Source organism: Pelophylax lessonae, assembly GCF_965119305.1.
Source record: "Pelophylax lessonae genome assembly, chromosome: 4".
Classification (NCBI taxonomy): Eukaryota; Metazoa; Chordata; class Amphibia; order Anura; family Ranidae; genus Pelophylax; species Pelophylax lessonae.
This window is the reverse complement of record NC_138771.1, coordinates 613,408,470-613,425,194: the sequence shown is the minus strand read 5'-3', so window position 1 is coordinate 613,425,194 and position 16,725 is coordinate 613,408,470. Positions and strand designations below refer to the sequence as shown.

The window sequence follows — 16,725 nt, the reverse complement described above, 5'->3', positions numbered from 1 at the left end:
AGGCGTGTGCACACATACTGCTCCACCATGTTGGTAAAATGCTGCCTCCTGCTAAGACGTTCCATCTGAGCTGCTGGTGCTGCTGTTTGTTGTGGCGTGCTGACAAAGCTTTTCCACATTTCGGCCATGCTAACCCTGCCTTCTGAGGTGCTGGCGGTGCCCTGGTTGCGTTGGCGACCTCCTCCTCCTCCTCCTCTGCCTTGTGCTTCCACTGTGGCCCCGCTGTCAGATGGGAATGCCAGCAGCATGGCGTCTACCAGCGTGCGCTTGTACTCGCGCATCTTGCGATCGCGCTCCAGTGAGTGAATTAAGGACGGTACGTTGTCCTTGTAACGGGGATCCAGCAGCGTGGCCACCCAGTAATCAGCACAAGTTAGAATGTGGGCAACTCGGCGGTCGTTGTGGAGACACTGCAGCATGTAATCGCTCATGTGTGCCAGGCTGCCCAGAGGCAACGAAAGGCTGTCCTCTGTGGGAGGTGTATCGTCCGTGTCCTCTGTATCCCCCCAGCCACGCACCAGTGATGGCCATGAGCTGGCCTGGGTGCCACCCTGCTGTGAACATGGTTCCATCTCCTCCTCCAGCTCCTCCTCCTCCTCATCCTCCTCATCCTCCAGAACTGTGCCCCTGCTGGACAATTGCGTCCCTGGCGTTTGCGTGTGCAGGAACCCACCCTCGGAGCCCCTTGCGAATGACTGCCCTGAAAGCCTTGGAAATGTTACCTCTTCATCCTCCTCCTCCTCCTCATCCTGTGCCACATCCTCTTCCATCATCGCCCGAATTGTTTTTTCAAGGAGGCATAGAAGTGGGATAGTTAAGCTGAGAACGGCGTCATTGCCACTGGCCATGTTGGTGGAGTACTCAAAACAGCGCAACAAGGCACACAGGTCTCGCATGGAGGCCCAGTTATTGGTGGTGAAGTGGTGCTGTTCCGCAGAGCGACTCACGCGTGCGTGCTGCAGCTGAAACTCCACTATGGCCTGCTGCTGCTCGCACAGTCTTTCCAGCATGTGCAAGGTGGAGTTCCACCTTGTGGGCACGTCACATATGAGGCGGTGAGCGGGAAGGCCAGCAACTTGGAAAGGTGGATCTCTCTCACACGTACCAACACAGACTATCCCCCAATTTAACTGATCCCCAAAGGTTTTTGATTAAATAGCGGAATAGAAAATATGATCCAAAAAAAGTGTATGTATATCACACGTACACAACCACACTAGGCCCCAATTACTATTGTTTGTACCCCTAAAAGGCTAGATGAGGAGTAGGGGGGGTATGGAACAGGCAGCACCCTCAAACCTTCAGAAGTATGAGATGAACCCCAACAACTTGGAAAGGTGGATCTCTCTCACACGTACCAACACAGACTATCCCCCAATTTAACTGATCCCCAAAGGTTTTTGATTAAATAGCGGAATAGAAAATATGATCCAAAAAAAGTGTATGTATATCACACGTACACAACCACACTAGGCCCCAATTACTATTGTTTGTACCCCTAAAAGGCTAGATGAGGAGTAGGGGGGGTATGGAACAGGCAGCACCCTCAAATCTTCAGAAGTATGAGATGAACCCCAAAAACTTGGAAAGGTGGATCTCTCTCACACGTACCAACACAGACTATCCCCCAATTTAACTGATCCCCAAAGGTTTTTGATTAAATAGCGGAATAGAAAATATGATCCAAAAAAAGTGTATGTATATCACACGTACACAACCACACTAGGCCCCAATTACTATTGTTTGTACCCCTAAAAGGCTAGATGAGGAGTAGGGGGGGTATGGAACAGGCAGCACCCTCAAACCTTCAGAAGTATGAGATGAACCCCAACGACTTGGAAAGGTGGATCTCTCTCACACGTACCAACACAGACTATCCCCCAATTTAACTGATCCCCAAAGGTTTTTGATTAAATAGCGGAATAGAAAATATGATCCAAAAAAAGTGTATGCATATCACACGTACACAACCACACTGGGCCCCAATTACTATTGTTTGTACCCCTAAAAGGCTAGATGAGGAGTAGGGGGAGTATGGAACAGGCAGCACCCTCAAACCTTCAGAAGTATGAGATGAACCCCAACAACTTGGAAAGGTGGATCTCTCTCACACGTACCAACACAGACTATCCCCCAATTTAACTGATCCCCAAAGGTTTTTGATTAAATAGCGGAATAGAAAATATGATCCAAAAAAAGTGTATGTATATCACACGTACACAACCACACTAGGCCCCAATTACTATTGTTTGTACCCCTAAAAGGCTAGATGAGGAGTAGGGGGGGTATGGAACAGGCAGCACCCTCAAACCTTCAGAAGTATGAGATGAACCCCAACAACTTGGAAAGGTGGATCTCTCTCACACGTACCAACACAGACTATCCCCCAATTTAACTGATCCCCAAAGGTTTTTGATTAAATAGCGGAATAGAAAATATGATCCAAAAAAAGTGTATGTATATCACACGTACACAACCACACTAGGCCCCAATTACTATTGTTTGTACCCCTAAAAGGCTAGGAGTAGGGGGAGTATGGAACAGGCAGCACCCTCAAACCTTCAGAAGTATGAGATGAACCCCAACAACTTGGAAAGGTGGATCTCTCTCACACGTACCAACACAGACTATCCCCCAATTTAACTGATCCCCAAAGGTTTTTGATTAAATAGCGGAATAGAAAATATGATCCAAAAAAAGTGTATGTATATCACACGTACACAACCACACTAGGCCCCAATTACTATTGTTTGTACCCCTAAAAGGCTAGATGAGGAGTAGGGGGGGTATGGAACAGGCAGCACCCTCAAATCTTCAGAAGTATGAGATGAACCCCAAAAACTTGGAAAGGTGGATCTCTCTCACACGTACCAACACAGACTATCCCCCAATTTAACTGATCCCCAAAGGTTTTTGATTAAATAGCGGAATAGAAAATATGATCCAAAAAAAGTGTATGTATATCACACGTACACAACCACACTAGGCCCCAATTACTATTGTTTGTACCCCTAAAAGGCTAGATGAGGAGTAGGGGGGGTATGGAACAGGCAGCACCCTCAAACCTTCAGAAGTATGAGATGAACCCCAACAACTTGGAAAGGTGGATCTCTCTCACACGTACCAACACAGACTATCCCCCAATTTAACTGATCCCCAAAGGTTTTTGATTAAATAGCGGAATAGAAAATATGATCCAAAAAAAGTGTATGTATATCACACGTACACAACCACACTAGGCCCCAATTACTATTGTTTGTACCCCTAAAAGGCTAGATGAGGAGTAGGGGGGGTATGGAACAGGCAGCACCCTCAAACCTTCAGAAGTATGAGATGAACCCCAACAACTTGGAAAGGTGGATCTCTCTCACACGTACCAACACAGACTATCCCCCAATTTAACTGATCCCCAAAGGTTTTTGATTAAATAGCGGAATAGAAAATATGATCCAAAAAAAGTGTATGTATATCACACGTACACAACCACACTAGGCCCCAATTACTATTGTTTGTACCCCTAAAAGGCTAGATGAGGAGTAGGGGGGGTATGGAACAGGCAGCACCCTCAAACCTTCAGAAGTATGAGATGAACCCCAACAACTTGGAAAGGTGGATCTCTCTCACACGTACCAACACAGACTATCCCCCAATTTAACTGATCCCCAAAGGTTTTTGATTAAATAGCGGAATAGAAAATATGATCCAAAAAAAGTGTATGTATATCACACGTACACAACCACACTAGGCCCCAATTACTATTGTTTGTACCCCTAAAAGGCTAGATGAGGAGTAGGGGGGGTATGGAACAGGCAGCACCCTCAAATCTTCAGAAGTATGAGATGAACCCCAAAAACTTGGAAAGGTGGATCTCTCTCACACGTACCAACACAGACTATCCCCCAATTTAACTGATCCCCAAAGGTTTTTGATTAAATAGCGGAATAGAAAATATGATCCAAAAAAAGTGTATGTATATCACACGTACACAACCACACTAGGCCCCAATTACTATTGTTTGTACCCCTAAAAGGCTAGATGAGGAGTAGGGGGGGTATGGAACAGGCAGCACCCTCAAACCTTCAGAAGTATGAGATGAACCCCAACAACTTGGAAAGGTGGATCTCTCTCACACGTACCAACACAGACTATCCCCCAATTTAACTGATCCCCAAAGGTTTTTGATTAAATAGCGGAATAGAAAATATGATCCAAAAAAAGTGTATGTATATCACACGTACACAACCACACTAGGCCCCAATTACTATTGTTTGTACCCCTAAAAGGCTAGATGAGGAGTAGGGGGGGTATGGAACAGGCAGCACCCTCAAACCTTCAGAAGTATGAGATGAACCCCAACAACTTGGAAAGGTGGATCTCTCTCACACGTACCAACACAGACTATCCCCCAATTTAACTGATCCCCAAAGGTTTTTGATTAAATAGCGGAATAGAAAATATGATCCAAAAAAAGTGTATGTATATCACACGTACACAACCACACTGGGCCCCAATTACTATTGTTTGTACCCCTAAAAGGCTAGATGAGGAGTAGGGGGAGTATGGAACAGGCAGCACCCTCAAACCTTCAGAAGTATGAGATGAACCCCAACAACTTGGAAAGGTGGATCTCTCTCACACGTACCAACACAGACTATCCCCCAATTTAACTGATCCCCAAAGGTTTTTGATTAAATAGCGGAATAGAAAATATGATCCAAAAAAAGTGTATGTATATCACACGTACACAACCACACTGGGCCCCAATTACTATTGTTTGTACCCCTAAAAGGCTAGATGAGGAGTAGGGGGAGTATGGAACAGGCAGCACCCTCAAACCTTCAGAAGTATGAGATGTACCCCAACAACTTGGAAAGGTGGATCTCTCTCACACGTACCAACACAGACTATCCCCCAATTTAACTGATCCCCAAAGGTTTTTGATTAAATAGCGGAATAGAAAATATGATCCAAAAAAAGTGTATGTATATCACACGTACACAACCACACTAGGCCCCAATTACTATTGTTTGTACCCCTAAAAGGCTAGGAGTAGGGGGAGTATGGAACAGGCAGCACCCTCAAACCTTCAGAAGTATGAGATGAACCCCAACAACTTGGAAAGGTGGATCTCTCTCACACGTACCAACACAGACTATCCCCCAATTTAACTGATCCCCAAAGGTTTTTGATTAAATAGCGGAATAGAAAATATGATCCAAAAAAAGTGTATGTATATCACACGTACACAACCACACTAGGCCCCAATTACTATTGTTTGTACCCCTAAAAGGCTAGATGAGGAGTAGGGGGAGTATGGAACAGGCAGCACCCTCAAATCTTCAGAAGTATGAGATGAACCCCAACAACTTGGAAAGGTGGATCTCTCTCACACGTACCAACACAGACTATCCCCCAATTTAACTGATCCCCAAAGGTTTTTGATTAAATAGCGGAATAGAAAATATGATCCAAAAAAAGTGTATGTATATCACACGTACACAACCACACTAGGCCCCAATTACTATTGTTTGTACCCCTAAAAGGCTAGATGAGGAGTAGGGGGAGTATGGAACAGGCAGCACCCTCAAATCTTCAGAAGTATGAGATTGTGTTCACTGTACCCCACAAAGATTGAGTTCACTGCACCCCACAATGATTGTGTTCACTGCACCCCACAAAGATTGTGTTCACTGCACCTCACAAAGATTGTGTTCACTGTACCCCCCAAAGATTGTGTTCACTGCACCCCACAAAGATTCTGTTCACTGTACCCCACAAAGATTGTGTTCACTGCACCCTAAAAGGATGTTGTTCACTGCACCCCACAAAGATTGTGTTCACTGCACCCTAAAAGGATGTTGTTCACTGCACCCCAAAAAGATTGTGTTCACTGTACCCCCCCAAAGATTGTGTTCACTGCACCCCACAAAGATTGTGTTCACTGCACCCCAAAAAGATTGTGTTCACTGTACCCCCCAAAGATTGTGTTCACTGCACCCCAAAAAGATTGTGTTCACTGTACCCCCCAAAGATTGTGTTCACTGCACCCCACAAAGATTCTGTTCACTGTACCCCACAAAGATTGTGTTCACTGCACCCCAAAAAGATTGTGTTCACTGTACCCCCCCAAAGATTGTGTTCACTGCACCCCACAAAGATTCTGTTCACTGCACCCCACAAAGGATTTTGTTCACTGCACCCCAAAAAGATTGTGTTCACTGCACCCCAAAAAGGATTTTGATCACTGCACCCCAAAAAGGATGTTGTTCACTGCACCCCAAAAATGATTTTGTTCACTCCACCCCAAAAAGATTGTGTTCACTGCACCCCACAAAGATTGTGTTCACTGCACCCCAAAAAGATTGTGTTCACTGTACCCCCCAAAGATTGTGTTCACTGCACCCCACAAAGATTCTGTTCACTGTACCCCACAAAGATTGTGTTCACTGCACCCCAAAAAGATTGTGTTCACTGCACCCCAAAAAGGATGTTGTTCACTGCACCCCAAAAAGGATGTTGTTCACTCCACCCCAAAAAGATTGTGTTCACTGCACCCCACAAAGATTGTGTTCACTGCACCCCAAAAAGATTGTGTTCACTGCACCCCAAAAATGATTTTGTTCACTGCACCCCAAAAAGGATTTTGTTCACTGCACCCCAAAAAGGATGTTGTTCACTCCACCCCAAAAAGATTGTGTTCACTGCACCCCAAAAAGATTGTGTTCACTGCACCCCACAAAGGATTTTGTTCACTGCACCCCAAAAAGATTGTGTTCACTGCACCCCAAAAAGGATGTTGTTCACTGCACCCCAAAAAGGATTTTGTTCACTGCACCCCAAAAAGATTGTGTTCACTGCACCCCACAAAGGATTTTGTTCACTGCACCCCACAAAGATTGTGTTCACTGCACACCAAAAAGGATTGTGTTCACTGCAGCCCAAAAAGATTGTGTTCACTGCAGCCCAAAAAGATTGTGTTCACTGCAGCTCACACACAGAAAAATGGATGTGGATCACTGACACCTGCCTATCTCCAATCCCACACCACACAGCAATATCGATTGTAGTTTGTAGAACACAGTTTCCCTAAAATTCAGCAGACTCTGTCCCTAACAGGATTGAGAAGAGATCGTAGATCAGGATTGAGTGCAGATTCACCCCACCCCCCACACAGCAATATCGATTGTAGTTTGTAGAAGACACTGACCCTATAATTCAGCAGACTCTATCCCTAAAATGCCTACAACTCGCCCTGCCTAAACACTCCGACCTGTCCCTCAATTCTATCCGGACACAAATGGTTTTTTCCTGCCTATCTTTCCCTAATCAGCAGCCAGCACATTGATGTGTGCTCTGTCCCTTAGCTAAGCAGCAGAATGACGCTGCTGCGGCGGCTGCCTCGAACTTATAAAGACTTGGTCACATGCTTCAGACGGCCAATCACAGCTACTAAGACATTTGCAGGCATGGCTGGGATGGCTTAAGGCACACCAGTTAAACGATTGTTGATTGGCTGTTGAAAGCCCGCCATGAAAAGAGCGCCAAAGCATGCAAAACCCGGAAATAAAACGACCGAACACGGATTTTTACCCGAACATACAGTAAAGTGTCCGTGTCCGTGTTCGGGTAAAAAAAAATCCAATTATTCGGTACGAACACGAATAATACAGTCCGTGTTCGCTCAACACTACCCATGACACATCCATCAGGTGGAACAGGACAGCCAATTGAGACATTATAGCACATGGACAGACCCCTACCTTATAAATAGACCTTAGCTGGCTGCCATTTTACACTCTGTATTTTGTCAGTGTAGGGAGAGGTTGCTGAGAGGAGCAGGGACAGACTTTTAGTGACACAAATTGCTAGGTAATAGGTCCACAAAAGTCCTTTTAAGTACTATTCTTTGGTGTGCACTGTATAGGGGTGTAATACACTTATAATATACTTTCTAATATAGAAAACATATTATAGTGGATTTGTATTGTGCAGCATTGTGACTGGTGAGCGGTTCCGCAGCGATCCTACAACTACAAAGGGTGACAAACTCAATTTTAAAAGATTATTCTAACTGGTGTAATATACCAGTCGCCCCCCAAAAATGACTGAAGTGGGGTGTTCTATATACTTTCACAATAGTGTATTTGGGTACTTCAGCATTCTTTTTTTTTTCTGTTTTGCTGCATTCCCTCTGCTACACACAGTGTGATAGACCAGTGCCCCCCCCCCCCAAAACCACAGATTGAAGCAGGGTGTTATATAACAATATACTTTCATAGGAGTGTATTTGGGTACAGCAGAAATTGTGCCTCTTTTGCTACGTTAACTCTGCTACACACAGTGACAGAAGTTACTGGCCAATTTTTGTTTTAGCACTGGTGTGATAAACCAGTGGTCCCCCAAAACCACAGATTGAAGCGGGGTGTTATATAACAATATACTTTCATAATAGTGTATTTGGGTACTGCAGAAATTTTACCTCTTTCGCTGCATTAACCTTGCTACACACAGAGACAATAGTTAGTGTCCAATTTTTTTTATCACTGGTGTGATAGACCAGTGGCCCCCCAAAACCACAGACTGAAGCAGGGTGTTATATAACAATATACTTTCATAATAGTGTATTTGTGTACTGCAGAAATTTTGCCTCTTTTGCTACGTTAACTCTGCTACACACAGTGACACAAGTTACTGGCCAATTTTTGTTTTATCGCTGATGTGATAGACCAGTAGCCCCCCAAAACCACAGATTGAAGTGGCTTGTTATATACCTTCTTCCAAATATACTGCGCTTTTCTAGAGACATTTGTCACAGGGTAATTTAAAAAATGACAGGCGGAGGAAGAGGCAGGCCGTTCTGCAGGGGAGGTAGGGGAGGAGCACTAGGCCGGGCCAAAGTGGAAAGGTGCGTTCGATTACGTCAAAGGACGCACCAGACTTGGTTGAGTGGCTCACTTAGCCTTCTTCTTCTGCACCCTCCTCATCCTCTTTATCTTCACCCTCTTCACTCTCTGCTGTGTGCATCCCCAAAGACACCACCACCAAAACCACCACCACCATATACCCTCCTCTTGAGTCACTGGAATTATTTTCCGATCCATCACAAGACATTTGCAATGTGCAGCCATTCTTGGCATCCGATCAGGAAGAGGAGGTAGCAACAGCTTCCACTCAGCAGTCTGACGACAGTACCCAGATCAGCCCAAGGAAGTTGGTCCCCGCTGTTGCTGCCTACTCCGAGATCTCTAATGTTAGTGGTGGGGAAGGTGACGTCGATGATGACGTGTCTATGGACATCACGTGGGTGCCCACAATAGAGGAAGAGGAGGGGAGTTCAGAGGGAGAGATGGACAGATAGAGAGGAGAAGCAGGCGGAACTTACATTGCACAGGAGGGACAAAGCAGACTGCTAATGTATCAGGAGCGAGCCATCAACCATGTACGATCACATCTGGTGTTCCCAGGATTCCGGCACATGGCTCTGCAGTGTGGGCTTTTTTTAACGTGTCCGCTTCTGACAATAATGTTGCCATCTGCAGCCTTTGCAGTCAGCGCATAAGTCGCGGTAAGCCCAACACTCACCTAGGGACGACCGCCTTAAGAAGGCACCTGGACTCCCATCACCGAGCCCAGTGGGAGCAATGCCATCAGAACCCACAAAGCCACACTCCAGGCTCTCACCGTCCAGCCTCTTCTCCTTCTCCTCTCTCCTCCCAATTGTCCTCCACTCCAACTCCCATCAAGCCGTCTTCATGTATTTCTGGAAAGAGGCAGGCTTCCGTGTCCAGAATGTTGGAGCGTAGAAAAATAATGATGCCGTATAACCCTCTTGCCCAAGGGTTGACCGCTGGCTTGTCGGAACTGATAGCCCACCAACTACTGCCATATCAACCGGTGGATTCAGAGGCCTTTCGGAAATTTGTGGCCATTGGAACACCACAATGGAAGGTCCCAGGAAGGAAATATTTCTTGCAGAAGGGCATTCCAGAGCTACTGTATATGGCCATGTTCAGCGGCAAGTGAATGTATCTCTGGCACACAGTGTTTGTGCCCAGATACATCTGATCGCAGACAGCTGGTCTAGCAAACACGGGCAGGGAAGTTATATAACTTTTACTGCCCACTGGGTGAACCTTCTGATGGCCGTCAAGCATGTAACCTGTGGCACCCGTGTAGATTTGGTTGTAGCGCCACGGATTGCATGCAGGCCTGCCTCTTCTCCTCCTCCTACTCCATCCTCCCTCTCCTCCTCGGCTGATTCCTCCTTTTCTGCTATCGTCTCTTCCGCTGTGCCACCCAAGATGCCCAGAACCTATTCCACATGCCAGGTGAGACGTTGCCATGCTGTGCTGCATCTATTGTGCCTGGAAGCCAAGAGCCACACTGGTCCTGCACTCCTTTCAGCTTTGCGTTCACAGGCTGATTAGTGGCTAACACCGCTCAATTTGACAGTTGGTTAAGTGGTGTGCGACAATGGTGCCAATCTGCTGAGCACGCTGAAACAGGGCAAAATTACACACGTGCCATGAATTGCACACGTCCTGAACTTGGTCATGCAGCGATTAGTTGTCAAATACCCTGGGGTCCAGGACGTCTTGCGGCAGGCCAGGAAAATCTCGGCCCATTTCAGAAGATCTTACACAGCCATGGCTCGCCTTGCTGATATTCAGCGGCGACACAACCTGCCCGTCAAGCTTCTTATTTGTGATTGCCTGACACGATGGAACTCAAACATGTATATGCTTGATAGGCTGCTCCAGCAGAAACGTGCAGTTAAAGATTACCTGTATAAACTCTGCACCAGGACAGGTTCTGCGAAGCTTGGTTTTTTCACAGCACCAGTGGATGCTCATGCGCGATGCATGCAGACTTCTGCGGCCATTTGATGAGATCACCAAACTGATCAGTCGCGGCCAGGGCGCCATCAGTGACATCGAACCTTACGCCTTCTTTCTGGAGTGTGCATTGCTCAAGATGTCGAGGAGCAGGAGCAGGAGCAGGAAGATGAGGAAGTCGCTATGCTGGATGAATTCCCAGGGGGGGCTACTCCATCTGAGACAAGTCAACAACAGGAGTCTGAAGAGGAGTCAGAGGAGGATGGTGCCGGGGCGGATTAGGAGGAGCAAGAAGAGCATGTTTTAAACCTTTCTGGGATCTCTGGTGTTTTCTGTGGATGGGGGGAGGAGAACGAGGACAACATTATCCTGGATGATGAGCAGGAGCAAGGCCACTACACCGCTTCCAGTTTAGTGCAAATGGGGGCCTTTATGCTCCAGTGTTTTAAGAGGGACCTCTGTATAAAAAGCATAAAGGGCAAGGACCAGTACTTGGTGGCAACGTACTTAGACCCCCGGTACAAACAAAAAAATGGCAGAAATGTTACCACCATCACAGAGGGCAGAGGTCAGAATGCAGCACTTCCAGGCCTTGCTTTGGGAAATGCTGCATTCTGCTTTTGCGTGCTCTGGCAAAGGAATTTCCACTCACAGAGAAACAGTTGCGGGTACCAATCCAACAGCGCCTGCAAGGAGAGGGTGTTTTGAAGATGTGTTGGTCACTTCTGATATGAGATTATTCTTTCAGCCGACCCATCGACAGCTGTACTCCAGATCCAGCATCAGGGAATGCCTAGACTGACAGGTGTCCGACTACATTGGGTTAATGGCCGATGTGGACGCTCTGAGAAGTGATGAACCCCTGGACTACTGGGTGGGCAGGCTTGACCTATGGCCAGAGCTTGCAAAATTTGCAATGGAACTGTTGGCTTGTCCTTCATTCAGTGTCCTGTCCAATAGGATGTTCAGCACAGTAGGGGGGATCGTGACCGATAAGCGCACTCATCTAGCTCATGACAGTGTAGACTACCTCACATTTCTAAAAATGAATGAGGCATGGATCTCTGGGGAATTCAACACATGTGACCAGTAGACCATGTTTGATTCAAATATCCGTTGAATGCCTAATTATTGGGGCCTTTAATGGCCGACACTTATTTATCCTGTGAATGCCTAATGTACCTCCAGCCACAGAATACAATTATCTTTGCTGTCAGGTGGACGCATGTGGGCTAATTTTTGGGGCCTGTAATGGGCGACACTTACTTCTGTATCTTTTGAATGCCTAATGTACCTCCAGCCACAGAAAACAACATTCTTTGCTGTCAGGTGGACGCATGCGGGCTAAATTTTGGGGCCTGTAATGGGCGACACTTACTTCTGTATCCTGTGAATGCCTAATGTACCTCCAGCCACAGAATACAACATTCTTTGCTGTCAGGTGGACACATGTGGGCTAATTTTTGGGGCCTGTAATGGGTGACACTTACTTCTGTATCCTGTGAATGCCTAATGTACCTCCAGCCACAGAATACAACGTTCTTTGCTGTCAGGTGGATGTATGTGGGCTAATTTTTGGGGCCTGTAATGGGCGGCACTTACTTCTGTATCCTGTGAATGCCTAATGTATCTCCAGCCACAGAATACAACGTTCTTTACTGTCAGGTGGACGCATGTGGGCTAATTTTTGGGGCCTTTAATGGGCGACACTTACTTCTGTATCCTATGAATGCCTAATGTACCTCCAGCCACAGAATACAACGTTCTTTGCTGTCAGGTGGACGCATATGGGCTAATTTTTGGGGCCTGTAATGGGCAACACTTACTTCTGTATCCTGTGAATGCCTAATGTACCTCCAGCCACAGAATACAACGTTCTTTGCAGTCAGGTGGACACATATGGGCTAATTTTTGGGGCCTGTAATGGGCAACACTTACTTCTGTATCCTGTGAATGCCTAATGCACCTCCAGCCACAGAATACAACGTTCTTTGCAGTCAGGTGGACACATGTGGGCTAATTTTTGGGGCCTGTATTTGGCAACACTTACTTCTGTTTCCTGTTAATGACTAATGTACCTCCAGCCACAGAATACAATGTTCTTTGCAGTAAGGTGGACGCATGTGGGCAAATTTTTGTGGCCCTTAATGGCCGGGCGACACTTACTTCTGTTTCCTGTCAATGCCTAATGTACCTCCAGTCACAGAACACAACGTTCTTTGCTGTCAGGTAAACGCATGTGGGCTAATTTTTGGGGCCTGTGAATGCCTAATTTTTTCATACTGGAATTGAAAATCAATGGGTCTGTAAATGTTCCGCTAAATTGTGGAACAGATGCGGACCCATTTTACAGACGTGTGAATGGACCCTATATGTATTTGACATGTATTTTCCAGCTGCTGTCAGTTCAGGCTTATTTAGGCAGAGCTATTACATTATTAGTCGGTCGCAGACTCGCTTAATACTTATGTTAAAATGGTGTCCATGTTGTCTGACTATTTGTGCACAGCTAGTAAGTATTTTGTGGCTTCAAATATGACCTGAAGGTTTCGTCCATCACTACACTATGTAATTAAAAGTGTGTAGACATCCCTCCATGTGCTGCCAAACAACAGTTTGGGGAAGGCCCTTTTCTGTTTCAGCATTACTGTGTCCCTGTGCTCAAAACTAACTCCATAAATAGATGGTTTGACCAGTTTGATGTGGAGAAACTCAGCTGTCATCCACACAAAACCCTGATCTCAACCCTGCTGAACCCCACTGGGATGAATTAAAATGCAACTGGCTTCTCGTACAACAGCAATACCTGACCATACAACTGTATTTTTGGATGAATGGGCACAAATTCCCACAAACACATTGCAAAATTTTGTGGAAGACGAAAATAGTGTAGGCTGTTATAGCTGCATTGGATTAGAGGGAATAATAATGCAAAAAAAAAAAAAAAAAAAAGGTTAACTAACACCGTACACCCTCCCCCTCCCCAGTCCCCAGTCACCACTATACTGGTCCAGAGGTTTGATATCCCCCCTCTTCTCTTGGCAGCACTTCCAGGCGCTGGTCAATCATAATCGCTCTGGTTCATCCTGGAAGCATTACACAGAGGAGGAATAAGAGTGTGGATTTCAAATCCATCAACTGCTGGCCTGGCTGTGTGAGCACTGAACCTGAGATAGGTACAGCAGGGACCGAGTGGTGGGGGGGTTGTTCAGGGATAATAAGTTATTTTACCCTCTCTAACACTTTAAGTAGACAGTTATGCCACTGGGGCAAATATTAGCAATAAGGAGGTTTTTTGACCTTCCTGATTTTGTTCCTTGGGAATGTTCATTCAGGGCTGTTGTGTGCTGCCTCATAGACATTTGTTTGTCACCTAATCAAACAAAAAAAGTAATCTAATGGCTATATGCACCTCAAAAGATAATTTCACCTTTAGTGAAGGTCTGCTTTAAAGTTAGAAAATTTGATCTGGGAGATATATTATCTCCCATTCTAACATCTTGTTTATTTCAGGTTATGCGCAGCAACTTGTTTACCGCAAAGCAGACAATTCCTATGCCACTTTCACGCACAGACCAGCCAGCACATGGTAAATTAAATATATACTAAGATACAATACCGATGTATCAAAACTTAATTTTATTTCCCCTCGCTGGGTGCTGTGTTACAATATCTCTTCAGATTTTTTTCTCTTCTTATTTAATATATGTTTTACAGTTCTACCTCTCCTTGGCACATGATTACTTGTCCTACCTCTGCTTGTATTATTATCACTTGTACTGTTTCTAAATGGTTCTTGATGATTTTTCCTGCTTCTGTTTGGTTCGCAAATCTTGTCTCTCCTTGGTTTAAGATGCCCTGCCTGATTAGTTTTCTTATCTCCTTGGTTAATGATGATCTGTCTTGTTTTTGCTTGGTTCGTGCTGTTTTATTCCTGCCTCCACTAGGTTTATTTAATGGCTTGTCCTCCTTCTTTTTCTTCTTCTTCTTGTTTTGTTATTTGCTGTATTATTTCCTTGGATAATGATGACTTGTCTTTTTCTTTGCTTGGTTCATGATGTTTTGTCCGGCCTCTGCTGGGTTCTTACTTATTTGCTCTGCCTTTTCTTGGCTCTTGATGACTTGTCCTGCTTCTGCTTAGCTTCTGATAATTGCTATGCCTCTGCTTAGTTTATGTTCACTTGCCCTATCTCCGATGACTTTTTTGGTCTCTTCTTTGCTCAGGATGATTGCTTTGGCTCTGCTTGGTTTGTGATCACTCGTCATGCCTCTACTTCATGCATGATTACTTGTCCTTTCATCTTCTTGGTTCATGATGACTTTTTCTACACAGGCTGACAGCATATGTGGCCAAAGTTTTTGCCATGGCCCATCCCTTGGTGGACATAGAAGTTAATGTCCTGTGCGGTGCAATCAAGTGGCTAATCCTAGAGAAACAAAAATCAGATGGATTGTTCAAAGAAGATAGTCCAGTAATTTATCAGATGATGACAGTAAGTATCTATTAAAATTGGCACTACCTACTTGCAGATGCAGAGTAGACTGAAAAAGAAAGCTTTCAAAACAAGAATGGAAAACATAAATGTCCCAAAAGCTGAAATTTCTCTCTGTTTATTAAGCCAAGCTATGGTATCATTTTATTCCCCAACCTTTATTAATTTTGTTAGTGATAAGGTCATTTTTAGAATTAAAGATGATTGGATTAGAACATTTTACTATCAATAATTTAACTATTTCCTGTCAAGCTAGAAAAATGGATAATTCTTTCCTATATCTAATTAGTGAAGCTTAGTGACCTTCAGGATGCATTTACACCTTCGAATGTACCCTGCCTGCAATTAGATTCAAAAACCTTAGAGAGGGTTCCAGTGGTTAGCGGCAAGAAGAAGCCCCATTGACAGCAATGGGAGACTACCGGCTCTTGCAGCTAATCATGGCCACTCATGTTTAATCTCTTATGCAGAGATAACGTGGCAGGCAGTCTGCGCCTAGGGCCGATCACTCGCATGCGATTGCTACATAAGCGATTACATGTGAGTAGCTGTGATTAAATGTGAAAGTCGGCAGTCTCCCATTGCTTTTAATGGGGTTTTTCATGGGAACCCTCTCATTCCTGAACCTATTCTCTGAGAAAAGAAAACCCTGCCCACCTTGCAAATTAATGGCATATTAGGCAACTAGAACAGAATAAACTATCCCAGATTTCGGGACACCATGGGGATTGGATTATGTGTAAAGAATAGGTTGGATTCACAATTTTATCTGCTTTTTGCACATTCTTTGGTGATTGGATTAAGGTGGTTGGGTTACCAGTTTGGCTAAAAATAGCGGGGTATGTATCTGACACTCTAAACTGAAGAAGCACATTGGATGAGTAATGAAATGACTTCATCAATTAAAGAACCAGTCCAGTTAAATTTTACTTTTATTTTGGCTTGACATACACTTCAATGCTAAAGTCCACCCTAGTCCTGGCCTAATTATGGAAAAGTGATGTTCTTCTTTATTAATTGCTCTGATTAGAAGTATCATGAACTGTTATCAATTATTTTACCCAATCCAATATTCAAAACTATATATTGGAGAAGATTCTAGACTGAGATCTGTGTTCCTCTTTACCTACCAGTGAAAAATGTAAGGCTCCAACATTGCTTTTCATATATTCTTCTTCTCTTTCCTCTCATAGGGTGGATTTCAAGGATCCAAAGAACCAGATGTTGTTCTCACAGCCTTTGTCCTGATTGCAATGTTGGAGAGTGAGGAGGCCTGCAATGCACATGTAAATGTAAGTAAACTAGCCATACAACTGACACTGTTCCGCTTGCAATGAGCATCCAGCACCTGTAAAGGATATTACACTTTAGAGGACATAGCTAGTATCCATTTATCT

At 44.9% G+C, this 16,725-nt stretch overlaps 1 protein-coding gene across 1 annotated transcript in view; it reads left to right on the top strand.

Moving 5' to 3' along the window:
• The window catches only part of LOC309552830 (A.superbus venom factor 1-like), a 360,768-nt gene that overhangs the window by 230,436 nt on the left and 113,607 nt on the right, over positions 1-16,725 (top strand). The window contains exons 17-19 of the mRNA XM_082253740.1: positions 14,349-14,424; positions 15,169-15,328; positions 16,522-16,620. Of these exons, the coding sequence (XP_082109866.1) occupies positions 14,349-14,424; positions 15,169-15,328; positions 16,522-16,620 (335 nt within the window). The remainder of the gene's footprint in view (positions 1-14,348; positions 14,425-15,168; positions 15,329-16,521; positions 16,621-16,725) is intronic.